We start from the raw sequence: 17,673 nt of genomic DNA, 5'->3' as shown, positions 1-17,673 counted from the left end.
CATAACTACACAAATTATTACAATGTACATACATGATGTAATCTGCATGTCATATTCCTGAAACATTGTCTCTTTGTATCTACTGTTATCTGATTTATCTACAAATCTCTTCATTATGCATAATTTTACATGTTTTACTCTTTGTACTATGCCTCGCAGGGCCCTGGAATGTTAATAAATAATCCGTACTCATATAACAAATACTTTGATAATTAATTTACACTTATAGCAAAGTGATATTTATTCCTTTATGAGAAGAAATAACGACGATTTTATAGGATAGGACGAAGTTTGATAATAACGAAGTTATTTTACTGGTCGTGGAGGTTCGCTCAAAACGTGTTTTACTGTATTTGGAAGTCTCAAACCTTAGAGAGGGCTATTTCAAAGTGAAACCTTTGATAAGAAATAGTAGGTTTAGTAATGTTTTTCATAAATGATATATTTTTCTTAGGGAGGATTATCTCGCAGTGAAATCTGTTTTTTTTTTGTTTTGCTATTTATAATAATTTGAAAATTAGATTTATTTATTTGAGGGGGTTATTTCATAATGAAGCCTGTCATGAAAAGGTATTGTGATATCTACATGTAAAATCATTTGAAAATTACATCGTAGAGAGGGTTGCCACAGAATGAAGCATATAAGAGGAAAATAGTGTCGATATGTTACAGTGTATATAAACGTGTTTAAAAATTGCATTTCTTTATCACACGGGAATGCCTCAGGAAAAATACAACATCTTGCTATAGGAAATATAGTGCTATTGAAAAGCAACTGAAAGTGAGAGTTTTTTCTTAGAGGTGACATTTATCCAGTTGATGACGATAACAGTAAAACAACAGTAGTATATGTGGTTGTCGCAGTGCTGTTGATATTGACATGCATATGTCTAGTGACAGGTTACATCTGGAGGAGGAGGAGATATTCTAGAAGTAGGTTTCTTTATATCAATATTTAACCCATTCAGTATTAAATCTAGGTAATTTGATTGGTGTAGAAAACATGTTCACTTGAATATGTAATTAAGGAATACAAACAATATTATGGATGCAAGTGTACATTTGATGACGTTATGTCGGAAGATTACGTATTCCCATCACAATTCAATTCATTAGCTACTAAGTTAAAAAAACAATAGTAATTTGATTCATCATATGATCTGCTTTCACATATACGTACCGTTCCGCGAGGAACCATTAAAATAAACCATGTTAGTTCCGAAAATGCAGTTTAAGACAACGGATTTGAATGTAATGTGCTCATTCTTCATTTTCATAATATCTAATCTTTCTTAAATGAATTTTTAAAATTCAAATATTTGAATAAAAGCATGTATATTTTGTATTGCTAATAGACCAATCACATGTCTTATTGGATACTTTCAAAATAGGATATACCATGTCATTCCTCAGTGTATTTTTCTCTATATCAAAAGTGCACCTCAACTAGTCTTCAAATCAAATGACCACTGTTGAATTTATATTTAAATAATTAATTTTCTTTTTCTACTTGTCTCAGTAATTAAAATTATATCACAAAATATTAATAGTATATGAGCGTGTTTATAAAACTTGTGCATATAAAACCAAAAGTAAAACAAGCATGCAAGGAAGTGGTAGGTGCATTTTGTATAACTTCCATACAATATTTGTTGTATTTATACAGTGTATGTTTTATCTTCATTAAGAAAGGCTGATGTACATGTTGTGTTGTTCATTTTAGCCAAGAGATCAACAGAAGAATTGTCTTTAAAAGGTATGATCTTCTAAATAGAGTTTCTAAAATATAGAAATCACACTAGTATCATTGTATTAATGATCGTCCTCCACATGTAGAACACATTATCAGACACAACAACATATGTATGTACAATATTTGGTAAACACATACCTCAAAAGGAAGCTCCAAGAAAACAAAGCCAGCATAAAAAAATATTGTCAAGTTATGTCATCAAAAATCTTTTAATACTGCATGTTATATTTGCAGTTTAGTTTGCAATTGAAAGTTATAATTTGATACTTAAGAGTTTGTTCTGCGTATTATGAGTTTTGTTTGAATTGAGACAGGCTACTGATAAACAAGTTAAAGGAGCAGGAATTTCAACAGTCTCGTTTAAAGTCAGCATTTTGCAACTTCTATGGTCGTTATAAAGATCTAGTTTGCCAATACAACATATCATTATGTTCAATGCTGTCTTTCGATTGTTAGGCCGTTATAGGGATCACAGCAGTGTAACCGGTAAACAGGTGATGTTTACTCCTAGGCACCTGGTTCCAACTCTGGTATATCCAGGGGTCTGTGTTTACCCAACTCTCTATTTTGTATTGTATATAGAAGATACGAGATTGATCGTTGTTCGTTATCTCCAATTTTCAAGTATCAATGAAACTTTTTGTATTATTCATTTCAGCACCAAGAACATCAGAAATGGAACACCTGACCACAGAAGGTATTTCTTAATGCATATATTAACCATGATTAGATAATGCTGTGGTGAAAACTGGGAGTTCTGGAGTTTTCATGATGTTTTTTTTTCAGTTACAAAATTGTGGCTTGGATAGATATTGTAAGGTGTTTTTATTTGTGGAGGGGGGGGGGGTACATAGATATTGGCCAAATGACCACAGTTCACAATTGCGGCAAACTACATGCCTTGTATAATATATCTTCAATCTTATGGTTCAATGTTATGGGAAATCCCCCATCTGTAACTTACCTTTGTGACATGTATGAACTGATATTTCCCAGTTATAAAGTTAATTCCAGGAGAACATTTTTTAAAAAGCTATTTGTTGAATGACCTTGGTCCAGTCCGCTATCACATCGTGTGACCTGAAAGATTATAATTGATATGTTCTTTGTCTTTTGCAATAACGATAATACACAGAAAAGAGTAAAACAATTCTGAAAGTGTTATGCGGGACTCTCAATGTATATCGCACGACAATGGGTATTGCTAGTATCTTCCTACTTGACTCAGTGGCTGATTCGGGTGACCTAAACGCTGTCGGATGACTACATATGTTTATCGACATCTTTTGGCTTCGTTTTAGGAGAAGGAACACTGCAGGAAGAAAAACCTTTATAAGGTACATGTAATAACATAGGTATTTGTACATATAATATCGCATTCACTGTCATTTTATTTACCTGACCGATACTCTTTACTGGGCTTTTCTGATCACATTTTGTCCGTCGTCTGTCTATTGTCCGTAAACTGTCGTCTATTATTAGTATACGAAAACATTTTCAACCTTTTACGTTGAACCTCTTAGCCAAATATAACCACATTTAGCATACACCATCTTTGTATAAAGAAGCTTGATGTTCTTGAAAAAAAGAACCATGTCCACTTCCAATTTAAAAGTTAAAAAAAATACCATAACTTGTATAGAAATTTCCCTATCAACTCAAGATTAGTGTTTTCCAAATCATTGTTCCTGGAACCAAAGTGGGTTCAAACGGAAATTTAGGAAATAGGAAACCATTGTAAAATCTGAATTTGCAAAAACCATATCGTGTAAATTCCAGTTTCTTCTCACTATGGCCTGCAGGGAAGGTTGGGGTCACAGTAATGATTCAAGGATTTACATATGGATATATAGGAAAGTTCTTTTAAAATATCAACACAAGCGAGATTATGATATGTCAAATTAACATGCAAGCATCCTCGTGTAGCGCAGTTTCAAGTTTCTTCACACCATGACTACATGGTCTAGATCACAAACGGGGTTTAAAGTTTTATATAGAAATATATATAAAAAAGGGAAGATAGTGCAGCGATTAATTTGATAATTCTTATAAAGAATACAGCATTAAGAGTAGGGCAAACACGGACCCCTGGGCACACCGGAAGTGTGATAAGGTGCTATCAGGTGTCTACGAGGAATAAGCATTCCCTGTTGACCAGTCACACTTATATATCTCAACTGATTCGATATGCAAGAGCTTTTTCTGGGTATAGTCAGTTTTCAAATCGAGGTAAGCTACTGACAAACAAGTTGATGGTACAGGGATTTCAACAGTCTCGATTGAAGTCAGCATTTCGCAAATTCTATGGTCGTTATAAAGATCTAGTTCGTCAATACAACATCGCATTGGGTCAAATGCTGTCTGCCGTGTTTCATACCGATTGTTAAGCCGTTCTTGGCACACTGATTTTGATTGCGGATAACTCCGTTTACCTGATCAGGATATGGGTCTGACCGGTCAACAGGGGATGCATACTCCTCCTAGGCACCTGATTCCACCTCTGGTGTGTTCAGGGGTCCGTGTTTGCCCAACTATCTATTTTGTATTGCTTGTAGGAGTTATGAGATTGATCATTGTTCGTTATCTTCGCCTTGCACCTACCGTGTAATATATAGGATATTTTCAAATCGTCTTGTTTGAAGAATATCAGGGTCATGATATGTCAAATTTTGAATATGCAAGCATCATCATATCATTTAAACTCACTTTTATTCATGTCTAAATATCATGGTTTTCTGGGAACAGGATGGAACGGTAACCTGGGGGGGGTTACAAAGAAGTAAATCAAAAGGTGAAGATAAAGAACAGTGATAAAGTTAATAACTCTTGTAAGGAATGCAAAATAGAGAGTTTGGTAAGAGACGGACTCCTGGATATACCAGAGGTGAGATCAGGAGTCTAGGAGGAATAAGCATCCCCTGTGGACTAGACACATTCGCCGTGATTCCTATATATCCATCATGTAAACGGAGTAATCCGTAGTCAAATTCAATGTGCCAAGAACGGCCTAATAATAGGTATGAAACACGTCAGATAGCATTGGAAGCAACGATAGGTTGTATTGGCCAACTAGATATTGCCAAATTATGACGATCATAGATTTGCGGAATGTCGACTTTAAATGAGACTGTTGAAACCCTTGTAACACCAACGATTTGAAACCAATCATACGCAGAACAAGCTCTTCCGTATCGAATAAAGTGAGAGATATAAACAATATATGCAGGTGATAATGGAATATTGCTACATAGATATAGGGATTTGAGGTTGGAGAAACATAATTTATTATGTTTGTCATAAAGTTAGGTTGTTAGTTTGCCTTTAATTATCATTTTCATTAAATATTTCAGTATTAAGTAGATGTGGACGACTTTGTGGTATCTTTTATTTCACTGGGATATATCGAATGAATATTTGAATGAAAATGATGATTGTAAATAACGGAAACGTCGTCAATGTATCTAAATGTCGAGTTGAAAGCGACAGGAAGATATTTTTCTCCTCATGTGCACACAAGCAAATATAGAAATTCAAAATATTCTGAAGAGTCAGATGTACATATATGAAGGGTATAATACATGCAATTGATATGCGAATATCTAAATGTAATGAAGACTCACATCTGTTTATGCCATGGCACCTAAAGCTAAGGTACATACCACGAAGCGTACTATTACACCACTTGAACGGAACTGTGCTAAACAATTCTTGCACGGAACGATGGGCGGTTTCCAGGTAACGTTGAACTGCCTGTATGGAACGGTTTGCACGGAACACTTCGCACAAAATGCTGACCACTTTGTGAACGGTTTGCACGACACGGTAGGCGTGGCTTGCACACTTTGTGAAGGGCTTGCACGAAACAGTAGCCATGGACTGCATGCCTCAATTTTGGTTCTTCCTGAGAGAAGTTCCAACTTTAAATAATTTCAATATAATGGTAACTTTCGTGTTATCAAAAAGGTGGAGAAAGAAATGATAATGACCCATTTTAAAATGACTGTTCATATCGGACGCGGTAAATTGCTCCTAAATAAAAGAAAAATCCAAACCATTCAATTAATCAAAACTTTAATGTTTACTTATTAGCTTAATGACTTTACGAACACGTTGGGATAAACACAATTGACTATTTTTTAAACTTCAGAAATAAAACGAAAAGATGCAAAAATTGTATCACCATGGGATATCAATTATTCAATTTGCTAATTATTGATTTATTCAAACTGAAATTGAAATGGTCGCGTTTGTTTCAGTATTCTTGAACATTCAATCGTAGTGTCGTTCTAAAATGCATGCTGTCGTTGTGCTTCGAAAACCTTGTATGTAGAAATATGAGCAAATTGCGTTTCTTTCCATTTTAGAATAAATAATGCAATCAATTTCCGTACACCCTTAATACTGCACGTCTACGGCAATCATAACTCTAAATAGTATACATGCAAGGTGAAGACAACGAACAGTGATCAATCTCATAACTCCTATAAGCAATACAAAATAGATAGTTGGGCAAACACGGACCCCTGAACACACCAGAGGTGGGATCAGGTGCCTAGGAGGAGTAAGCATCCCCTGTTGACCGGTCACACCCACCGTGAGCTCTATATCCTGATCAGGTAAACGGAGTTATCCGCAGTCAAAATCAGTGTGCCAAGAACGGCTTAACAATAGATTTGAAACATGTAAGACAGCATTTGACCCAATGCGAGGTTGTACTGACGAAGTAGATCGTTATAACGACCATAGAATTTGCGAAATGCTGACTTCAATCGAGACTGTTGAAATCATGTGACAAAACCTCGTATGTGAATGGGTACCTGTAAAATGCAAAACGTAACAAACCAAAATAAAACAAAACGAAACGAAACCTACAGAAACCAAAAAAAAAAAAAAAATCCCAAAAGAAATCAAATCGAAACAAAACGAAATGTTGCGAAACTGAACGAAACGAAAGAGACTACATAACTGGACGTGTTAACTAGAGTAATTAAAATGGTAATGTGGGCGAGCATCTCGGGTCCCTGTGGAAGCTGCCATATATAAATGAAATTCACCTCCCCATTAATGTGGTCTTTTGGTTTGACTGATACGATCCATCGGTTAGCATAAAGTATTGTTAAAAGAAGCTGGTGTCTGTGGAAGAGAAAGCAGGAGCATGTACAAATTATAAAAGTTCTAAACAATGGAATGAGGGGGAGGCTAAGCACAAAGTAAATATTCTTGGGGGAACACTAAATGATGGGGAAGTTGCCGACCTTGGATCCACATTTGGGCAAAAATGTTTCAGTATTTTTTGCTCTAAAGACAAATGCATGTACATGTGCAGATATTGTTGGCTTTACAAGGTTGACAAACAAGTTCTAAAGAATAATTTGGCGCAAATGTTCATGAATATAAAACCTATAATGCAGTCATTTCTAGTCCTACATGTACTGCATACCGATAATAAATTGTTTTCATATACGCAGCAGGGTTAAGGCGTCCCGAGTAAAGCTAAAACAAACATCATAAAATGTACCTCGGTGCAATGTATACTATTCGACGTCACAATATAAAAGTACGTCACGACGTACAGGTCTATAGTTGTATCGCGGGGAAAATGTCATAATATTTTCTCGCTATTTAAATGCCGTTATCTAGTGTTCAAGCTGTATGTGTTTGATGACCCCCCCCCCCCCCAATTTCTTCGCTAATATACAAGTATCATATATTTATATATAGTATGTGCACGAAAGACTGTAAAGTAATCTTTACATCAGTTTGTGACCTTGATATCACCCCCGATGTGTATAGTCATTTGGAATAAAGAAAACCAACGCATGTACATATCGACTCGTTACAGGTGAAAGATGACGATATTTTATTTCGACCTAGGCATATAAAGGTAACTAGTTGCAGATTTAGTATTTTGATACGGAAGGTATAATATTTTGCCTCGTTTAGATACGATTTGGATGTGAATGTGGAAAATGCCCAACATTTGAGTTGAGATTATGGAAATTGCTATATTTGAGAGAATATTGTACCGATCCGTATCACTCTTTAAATTTACCATATCAATGTCGACATATCAAGCCCAAGCTGCAAATGATTTGAGTACATCTTTCACCTGTAATGAGGTGATAAACAACTAAAAGTCTAGCGGATAAAAAATAGCACTACGTCACTTGTATGACGACGTGATAGGTAAGCAAAGGATTTCCCCACGTGATACGGTGTTTGTTAATGTATTGACAAACGATTTTTACAACAAATATGCGACGCTTGAAAGAATTTTACTTTTATATGAATATGCTGTTATTACTTGTTATTTTACTCGGGACAACTTAACCCCGCTGTGTATACATCTTACCGAAGTGTATTCGTATAATATGGTGCCCTACAGTATTTCCATAATTAAACGGACTTCAGCAGTTCGAGATAAAATAACAATATTTCATGCTAACCAATGAACCACTTAAAATGTATCAGTCTGGTTCTGCATTGTAAATATCAGATTCACCTATCATTCGGTCAAATGCTGTTTGACTTGTTTCATACCAATTGTTAGACCGTTCTTGGCACAATGATTTTGACTACGGATAACTCTATTTACCTGATCAAGGTAGAGGACTCACGATATATTAGAGGTGGGATCAGGTGCCTAGGAGGAGTGATCATTCCCTGTCGACGCATCACACCCGTCATGAACTCTATATATTGATGAGGTAAACGTATTTATCCGTAGTCAAAATCAGTGTGCTAAACACAGCCAAAACATCGGCATGAAATACGTCAGACAGCGTTTAACCCAATGATGGGTTGTATCGGTAAACTAGATAGCTGTAACGACCATCGAATTTGCGAAATGCTGATCTTAAACAAGAGAGGTCAAACCTCTACAACATCAACTAGTTTGTCAGTAACCTGCCTGATTTAAAAACTGATCTAGCTTTTGTGTATCAAATTAGTTGAGATATATACACATATCTAAACCCTACATCGTGGATTATTTCATTAGTACGTCATTAGTGTTGGTGTAGTTGGGGTTAATTTAAACAAAATTTTATTTATCTAGTTTCAGTGACATAATACAAACGAACTACTTGAGTACACGATATAAGGAAATAAGCCAACAGGCTTATATAATTCCTGTTTTCTATATTTGTCTACAAGAGGTGTACTACATATCATTTATATGGTGTCTGTATGATGAAGATGTAACTTGTAAATAATATGAGTTAGGGTTGTTGGGGAAAGAGGGTTCAAATGTTCAGGAATCAAATTCTAAACGGCAATATGAGCAAATATCTAAGCGAGATCAAAGTCAATCCGAAAATTGAGGAGGGGAAGGTTTTTCATTTTCCAAAAACGTTACTTAATAATTCTAGGACGAATTCATTGACTTGTTTTGAATTGATTTTGAAATTCTATATGACGTTTAGAATATCAAAAAAACGTGTGTACCGATAAATTTATCAGAAATTGTGAGTTACATGTAAATAATCGAATGCTGGCTGTACTCATTATAAGACGTGGTGGCATAAGATGTAAACAATCATGTCAAAAACATTTATTTTTTATTATTATTAACATTTATTTTTTATTATCATTAGTTGCGTATAATAATCGGATAAGAACGTTTTTTTGTGTGTCTCTCCTGAAAGTATTGAAATATGAACTTTTGGAAGCGCAGCTACCATGTGCAATTTTATATTCCAGTCTTCTCGAAGACATACAATAAAAATATATTCAATTTTATATATGTGTTTGAAAAATGATTCAATAATAAAAAATCAAACAAAACTAAAATATATCCTCGGGCGGGGTAGGGGTGGGGGAGGGTGCATCTAGACATCGTACAAGTCAGTCAATAAGAACCTGCCATCTTGGATAAGAAGGAATAGAAACAATCACAATTTGAATGGAATCGATTGAGAAATTAATTAAATATATGAATGAATAAATAAAACAAATAATGACTAAATACAGTAATTATTAAAATACTTTTAGTTTTTCAAATCCGACATTTCACCTAAACTTTAAACTAGACTTTGATATTGAATATATGAAAATGTTAAGATTTAATCGTCATTCTATTTCTTGGTGCAATATCAGTTCAGATTGAATTATTTAGAACATATTTCTAGACAATTTTAACATATTATTGCTCTCTGGTATTGTTGTATTTTCCACAATCGTAGACCTAAAGAAAACTTTGCATATTCTACAATCGAGTTTGAGGGACAAAATTGTAAATACCTCTATTGTCATGTTTCAATTCCCCTGTCAATTTTCACATCTCCTGCAAAAAGTCAAAACTGTTGTTAATTTCAAAGACCTTTATCATAGTGGGAAAAAAAACAAATCACAGTACTTTAGAATTTGCATAAAATGTAAACGTTTTACACAGGTCGACCTTTTCCAGACAGTTCCGATAAACCATTTTGAAGGAAATATTTTTATTGAAAAATATATAATGACCAAACAAGTCTAACGAGACAAATTATTCCTATGTACACAAAAAAAACCCAACAACAAAACACATACCGAGGGGAGAACTATGTCACGCTTCTGAAAATATAATATTGCTTCAAGGGCTACGAATATATCGGATTTTGCTCTGCTTGATAGTTTTAGAATCACTGTTTTTTTTCTCTCGATTATTTGCAAATTTTCACTCTCGAAAGTCCACCTTAGTGAACTTTTAAAATATTTACTTGATTTCTCAACAACGTTCATCTGTCCCTGATCCTATACCGACCTGAATTGCACGTTTAGTACTGTCTGTAATTTCTAAGGGCCTGGGCGTGGTTTGAACGATCAATACATCTCTATGAGTGTGATTTGATTATGTACAGAGCGATTCTTGAACGAAACGGTTTGCACAGAGCGCTGAACGATTTGCACTGAACGATGAACAGTTTGCATGAAAAGATATGGAACACTTTGGAGGTGTAGTAATACGCCTCAGGGTCTATGGGATAATGAACAATAATTAGAATTTTGCATGTAAGGTGAAGATAACGAACAGTGATCAATGTCATAACTCCTATAAGCAATACAAAATAGATAGTTGGGCAAACACGGACCTCTGGACACACCAGAGGTGGGATCAGGTGCCTAGGAGGAGTAAGCATCCCCTGCATGCAAGGACACGATTTCGTCAAAAAGTGCGAAGTTGAAAAGAAGTGATCTGGAACACTTTACCATCTTCCAGGGTCACAGACAATTCCCGAAAACATTCAAGACCCGAATAAATAAGCACACTTTCCATCCTGATTTTAACCTGACCATTCTCCGAAATGACTTTTTCCAAATCAATAACATCAAAACCTATGACTTTTCAACACTTTACACGACCATTCCTCACGATAAATGAAAGACTATACTTTTTGACATCATAGACAGTTGCTTCTTCAACAAAAATAGAAAACGGAAATATTCATATCTAGTGATCACTCATTCAAAAATTACTTTGTTAAACACTACTTTGATTCCATGCACAAAAACTCTGAAATTGAAATTTAAAAAAATGCTAGAGTTCCTCATTGACAATATCTTCGTGGTATTTGGTGATCAGGTCTTCCAACAGTCTGTTAGAATTCTCATGGGCACAGATTGTGCTCCATTGCTAGCTGACCTGTTTCTATATTCATATAAAGCAGAATATATTCAAAAACTTCTACGCGAGAAAAGAAAATCTCTTGCCGTGGCCTTCAATTCGAAATTAAGATATATCGACACCATTTTGTCTATTAACAATAAAAACTTCCATTTATATGTCTATTTGAGCTAGAAATAAAAGACACAACAGAGTCGTCCATTTCTGTTTCATACAGTACCTGCAACGTTATTCTTGACATTCCTATCGTGTTCTATCGTGTGTGTATCCTATCGTATCGTGTGTGTATCCTATCCTATCGTGTTTTGCGTTTATCAAGTTTTCCGTTTCCTATTGTGTTTTACGTTTATCAGGTCTACCGTGTATCGTGTTTTGCGTGTATCAGGTTATCCGTTTATCGTGAAAACCGTTTATCGTGTAGCTTCGGAAACTATCGGGATCGTATATTAAATGTAATGCAGAAGCACGATGTTTTCTGTAAGCTTTATTCGTTGTGTTAAAGAAACTATTTTTAGGAATCGCGGAAAGACAGTATATTTGAAGGAGAACACAAAGTTGTCGATTTTAAGTCAGAAGAAGAGCTATTTGTCTGTTCAGAGAGGGTCAAGATTTATCACAATTTTATTTTAAGTAGTCAGGAAAGTAGGCAGTAGTTTGCCGAGCAAACCGAGGACAGTGAATCTGAAAGCTTCTTCGTCTGAAATTCATAAACATTTGCTTGTCTAGAAACAATCATTTATAATTAACACTAACAGAGAAATAGGAAGTTCCGATTTGTAAGGGAAAGTCAGTAAATTGCATTGTTAATTACATATATTTTGATAAGGGCTATTTTTCTTCCGCTTTTTTCCCCACCTGTATTCTACTTATATACTTGTGCGCGTCCTTATCTATGATTTTGTGTATCACCCGTGTTTTGACCGCAAACATTCTTAGGGACATTGTATTTCACACATTTAGAAGATTAAGTTTTAAACGGGTGCAAGGGTGTTGCATCTCCCAAAAGTCTGTTCAACTGGGCACGACTCAGCTGTCATCGTTCTTTTTTTTAATTGTACATGTACACTTGTACCATATACCAATAGTCGTACGGGTAGATACTAGAAATTTATGTCGGTTTTGATGATTATTTTTTTTTTTTTTACATTCTAAGCACAACATTTTTAAAGTGTTTTAAAATTACGAATTTAAAAAATGCGAGGTTGGTTTATTTTTTCATATATAGTTTATTCATTTTTTTGTTATTAAGATATCAATTCAAATAAATATGTTCCAATTATGACTAACAATTATCACTCATAGTATAGACATATATAACGAATGAAGATATGGTGTAGTGCAGTGGATTTTTTAAAGCGGTCATTATGAAAGTAATTGTACTGTTTGAATGAGCAGTGAATGTGGAGCTTGATGCAAAATATACCCCCTCCTCGCGACACACATAATATAACTTGATTTTATTTCACATTCAAGATACTAGACATTAGAATAAGAGACAGTGGCGGATCCAGGAATTTAATAACGGGGGGATGGGGGTAGTAGAAGGCTGGGGTTGCCTTGAAGCTTTGCATTGATGGGGTACAGGGGGCGAAAGCCCCGGAAGCTAACGAAATTATGCCAATAAAAGAGTGTGTTCTTCTTCATTTAGATAATGAACATATAATGTCTACATACGTATATTTTGCTCTTTTGTTTGAATTTAACCAACAGCAAAAAAAAAATCAAACGGGGGTAGGGGGGGGGGGCGCCCGGCGCGCCAGCGCTGCATCCGCCTTTGAGAGAGCTACTGAAGCATGATATCCCTACATTATATTAAAATTAATTGTTAATTCCCTGTATAATTGATATATTAAACATTAGGTGAGAATTTAAGTTTTAGAATCATTTGCTCAGGAAATTCATATAGATATCAAATAATGAATTAAAAAGCTGTATATAGTTTAGTTTTCTGATTTTAGCTGTGATGGCGTAAAAAAATGAATAGAATTAAAAAAAAAAAAAAAAAAAAAACAGCGCGACCATGGATTAAAGAAAATATACGTTTTAGGTATACAATGAATATTCAAATTATTCAGTATCATTTTCAATATAATGTAATTATGTAGGTATCAAAATTTCGTTTTGTCTAAATTGCTTTTAAATTTACAACATTTCTATCAGGTTTTCCGTTTATCGCGAAGATCGTTTATCGTGTTTTGAGTTTATCAGGTCTGTCGTGAAGATTGTTTATCAGGTTTTGTGTTTATCAGGTTTATCGTGTATCATATCGTATTCTGTGTGTATTCTATCCTATCCTGCGTGTATCCTATCCTATCGTGCGTGTATATATCGTGTTCTATCGTTTAGCATATCAAGAATAACGTTGCGGTTACTGCACCTGGATATTTTATTGAAAGTAGACAATAATGGCCAACTGACAATTCAACTGTATGACAAACGGGATGATTTCAGCTTTTCCATCGTCAACTTCCCATATTTATATAGTAATATTCCATTATCACCTGCATATGATGCTTATATCTTTCAACATATTTGATACGCAAGAGCTTGTTCTGAGTATGGTCAGTTTTTGAATCTAGGCAAGCTATTGACAAACAGTCTCGATTGAAGTCAGCTTTTCGCAAATTCCATGGTTATTATAACGATCTAGTTCGTCAATACAACTTATCTGTGTCAAATGCTGTCTGACGTGTTTTAGACCGATTGGTAGGTCGTTCTTGGCATACTTATTTTGACTACGGATAGCTCTGTTTACCTGATCGGGATATAGGGCTCACAGTGGGTGTGACTTGTTGAGAAGGGATGCTTACTCCTCCTATGCACCTGATCCCACCTATGGTGTGTCCAGGGGTCCGTGTTTGCCCAACTATCTATTTTGTATTGCTTATAGAAGTTATGAGATTGATCATTGTTCGTTATCTTCACCTCTAATGGTTTTAATCTTTTAACATATGCTATAATGCCAACAAGTAGTCCAGCATACTCTGGGAGGAAGTTTGTTTATTTGTATTTCACCCAGTGGCAAGGCAGGCTCACATAGATATATATAGGAAAAAAATCGAAGATATTCCGAAGAACCTCATTGGAACGATCTACAAACTTCCTATTGAAATATCCTTACGAAGTGCAATATCAACCATCTACCCTACATATTTAAAGCTAATGCTATCCTTTAGTATCTATGTATGGACAAGGTGACTAATGTGAGCATTGTGATCCATGAGTATCGTGCTGGTTGACATGTGTAGAGCGTCCGTCACATTCAGCTATACCGGGACAGATTGATGTGTTCTTATGAAGTGAATATCTCTGAACTCCTTGTACCATACCATGTGTGTTTACTTTTAGTATAAAGATATACATGACAAAAGTTTTGTTTTACAGAATATGAATACATGGGAGGATAGCCTTTGAAGATAACGACTTTGTAGCCTTATGCGATGATGTTTTAAAGTAAATTGTGCTGATGTTCGATGGCAAGCAATATTTAGATTAACACTACATGGAAATGCTGGCGAATCAAGAAATTGGGATGCATACCATACATATGTGTTACATACATATTTAATCTGATTGTTATTCTTGAAAGTTTATTTTATTTTAAAATGTAATGTTTTAGTTTTGTTTTACAAATTAATTGTATTTTATTCTTATTCACATGGAGATTGTGTTCATTTGTTTTTTACATGGGAAATGTGTTCAATCTTTACATGGAGATTGTTTTCAGCTCTCTTCAAGGAAATTGTTTTCAATTATTTTGTACATGGAATTGTGTTTCATCTTTATATAGAAATTTTTTCCATGTTTTACACGCCAATCTGTGTTCCATTTTTAGTTCACCTGTCTATTGAAGTGACTACCTGTCCGTCCGTCTGATAGTCATACCATCTCTGCGTATGTCCGTCCGTAAACATTTTACACTTTCATCTTCATTTCTAAAACCACTGGGCCGACCAGTGTTATCCAAAGTCATTGGGTTCTAAGTATGTATGTTAAGTTCAGGAACGATGTTCACAATTTGTTAAAATATGAATGGGTATTCTTTTTTAAAACAAATCTTCTCAAGAACTACTAGACCAGAAAAGACCAAATTTACGTGAAATACACCTTAAAGAATGTAAATTCAAAATTATTCAAACGACTGTGGCGATGCGATTTAGAGGTGAATATGTAAGAAAATCTCGTTTAAAATATTTAAAATATTCTGATGAGGAAGAACAAGTCCTTAATAAGTGGTTTTCATATACAAGCGTCCTCAGATTGTGCAGTTTCAAGTTTGTGCAAGTCATGGTGTGGTAGATTGGATGATGGCCCCAATTTGGGATCCCCGTTTTATATTAGAAAATAGCAAGGTCATGATTATTGATATCAGTAATAACAAAGCATCCTCAGCTTGTAAAAGTTCATGTTTGTTCAATTTGCGGTTCACGGAGGTTGGTTGAAGTCAGTATGGGGGATCAAAATTTTATATGTGTATCAAATGAAATGTCTTCTTATGAACAGCTAATGATTAATCATGTTGGTAGACAGGCATCCCCAGGTAGTGCAAAATCATTTTGTTTCAAAATCAGTGCTCCCAAAGTCAGGTAGAGCCACAATAGTGATTGCATTGGAAGTTTTACTAGGAATATTAGGACAAAACTTAAAAAAATATTCTGCTGAAGAATAACAGGGTCATGATTAGTAATATAAGTATGGCAGCATCATCAGGCAGTTCAGATTCAAGTTTATTCAAGTCCTGGCCGGGATAAGATGGAGCCTCAATAGGGGATCAAAGTTTTACATTTATTTTTTACAAATCTTATTCTCATGAGTAGTAGGACCATGATTAGTCGTAATTTTATGAAAGCAGGTAAATTTTGATGGTAGATATGGGTCACAATAGTTTTACATGAGAATGTATGGGGTGGGAAATTGAAAATCATGAAATTATGGATTATGGGGTTAGGCTAGACCTAACATCGGGAAGTATAGTTTAGATGATACATCAATATATGTGGATTTAAGTTGGCTTAAGTTATGTCAATGTTTGGCTTAGATGGAGTCATGCTATGGATTTACGATTTTTCGTGGGAATAGAGTGGGTAAAATATCTTTTATAAAAAAAAGCATCAGTTTTTTCAAGAACAGCAGTATCAGATTAATTGATTCAGGTGAACATTGTGACCCTTAGATCTTTTGTTAGATATGGTACTATTTTATCTTATTATTATTATCATTTTAAAATCATTTTTGAATACTTTAGCTGATCTCAATGTTCAGTCAAATTAACAGAAAATTATATAAGATTAATTAGTTGAATCTAATTGCAATCCATTTTGTAATTCGATTAAAAATGCTTTATGTCTTTGATTTATCTCAGTTTGATGAAATATCATTTCATCAGGGCATGTAACTACGAAACATCAGTTTATACATACTATTTTCAGTTTTATCATTTGAGCCGTTCCTAGCAAAAAGGGCCCTTAAGTATATCAGTTCGAAGTTATGAACTATAGATAATATCCCTCAAAATATTAGAGCAATGATGATTGTCATTTAAAATATTACAGTCAATAAAAGATGACAACCAACTCCTGATGGGTAACCATGACCTTTTTCTTTACAAGTATTCAAAAATGACTTCACATTTTTTCATTATGACGTTTTTTGAAAAATATTTTTTTTTAAAAGATAAGGGTCCTTTTTGCTAGGAACGACTCATTTAAGAGTGTGCATTTTTTGTGATATACCTGTATTGTAATTGTAAATTCTAGCTCAAGTAAGCTTTTCTTAATAAAAGAAAAATATGGTTATTACTTGTACTTTAGTCCTCAAAAATGGAAATGGGTTAACTATATCATGAACGTTGATTTTCAACACTTATACACATGTTAATAAACAGTTCAAATCATTGCATTTTCCTACGGAATATTGGTGTGCAATTTGAAAATAGTCAAGAATGCATCAATTACGTGACAAAAAGCAGATCTGCATACGGTGGTTCAATTAGAAAATATATAGCGCATGCGTCGACTAAAATATATCAATATAGCTTGAACAGTACAATCAAAGGTGAAAATAACGAACAGTGATCGATTTCGTAACGTCTATACGGAATACAAAATAGAGATTTGGACAAACACTGACCCTGGATATACCAGAAGTGAGATTAGGTGCCTAGGAGGAGTAATCACCCCCTCTAAATCGGTCACACCCACCGCGAGCCCTACATCTAGAACAGGTGAACAGAGTAATCCGTAGTCAAAATCAGTTTGCAAAGAACAGCCTAACAATTGGTATGAAACACGTCATTTGACCCAAAGATAGGCCACAT

The 17,673-nt window shown here is 34.7% G+C and overlaps 1 protein-coding gene across 1 annotated transcript in view; it reads left to right on the top strand.

The window, feature by feature from the left end:
- The window catches only part of LOC125656040 (uncharacterized), a 189,938-nt gene extending 172,517 nt beyond the window's left edge, over nucleotides 1-17,421 (top strand). The window contains exons 7-11 of the mRNA XM_056143735.1: nucleotides 800-933; nucleotides 1,724-1,756; nucleotides 2,412-2,450; nucleotides 3,055-3,090; nucleotides 14,742-17,421. Of these exons, the coding sequence (XP_055999710.1) occupies nucleotides 800-933; nucleotides 1,724-1,756; nucleotides 2,412-2,450; nucleotides 3,055-3,089 (241 nt within the window). The 3' untranslated portion in view covers nucleotide 3,090; nucleotides 14,742-17,421. The remainder of the gene's footprint in view (nucleotides 1-799; nucleotides 934-1,723; nucleotides 1,757-2,411; nucleotides 2,451-3,054; nucleotides 3,091-14,741) is intronic.
- Nucleotides 17,422-17,673: the final 252 nt, after the last annotated feature.

Source organism: Ostrea edulis, chromosome 7 (genome assembly GCF_947568905.1).
Source record: "Ostrea edulis chromosome 7, xbOstEdul1.1, whole genome shotgun sequence".
NCBI classification, from domain to species: domain Eukaryota; kingdom Metazoa; phylum Mollusca; class Bivalvia; order Ostreida; family Ostreidae; genus Ostrea; species Ostrea edulis.
The sequence above is the reverse complement of the archived record's forward strand: the minus strand, read 5'-3'. Positions and strand labels throughout refer to the sequence as shown.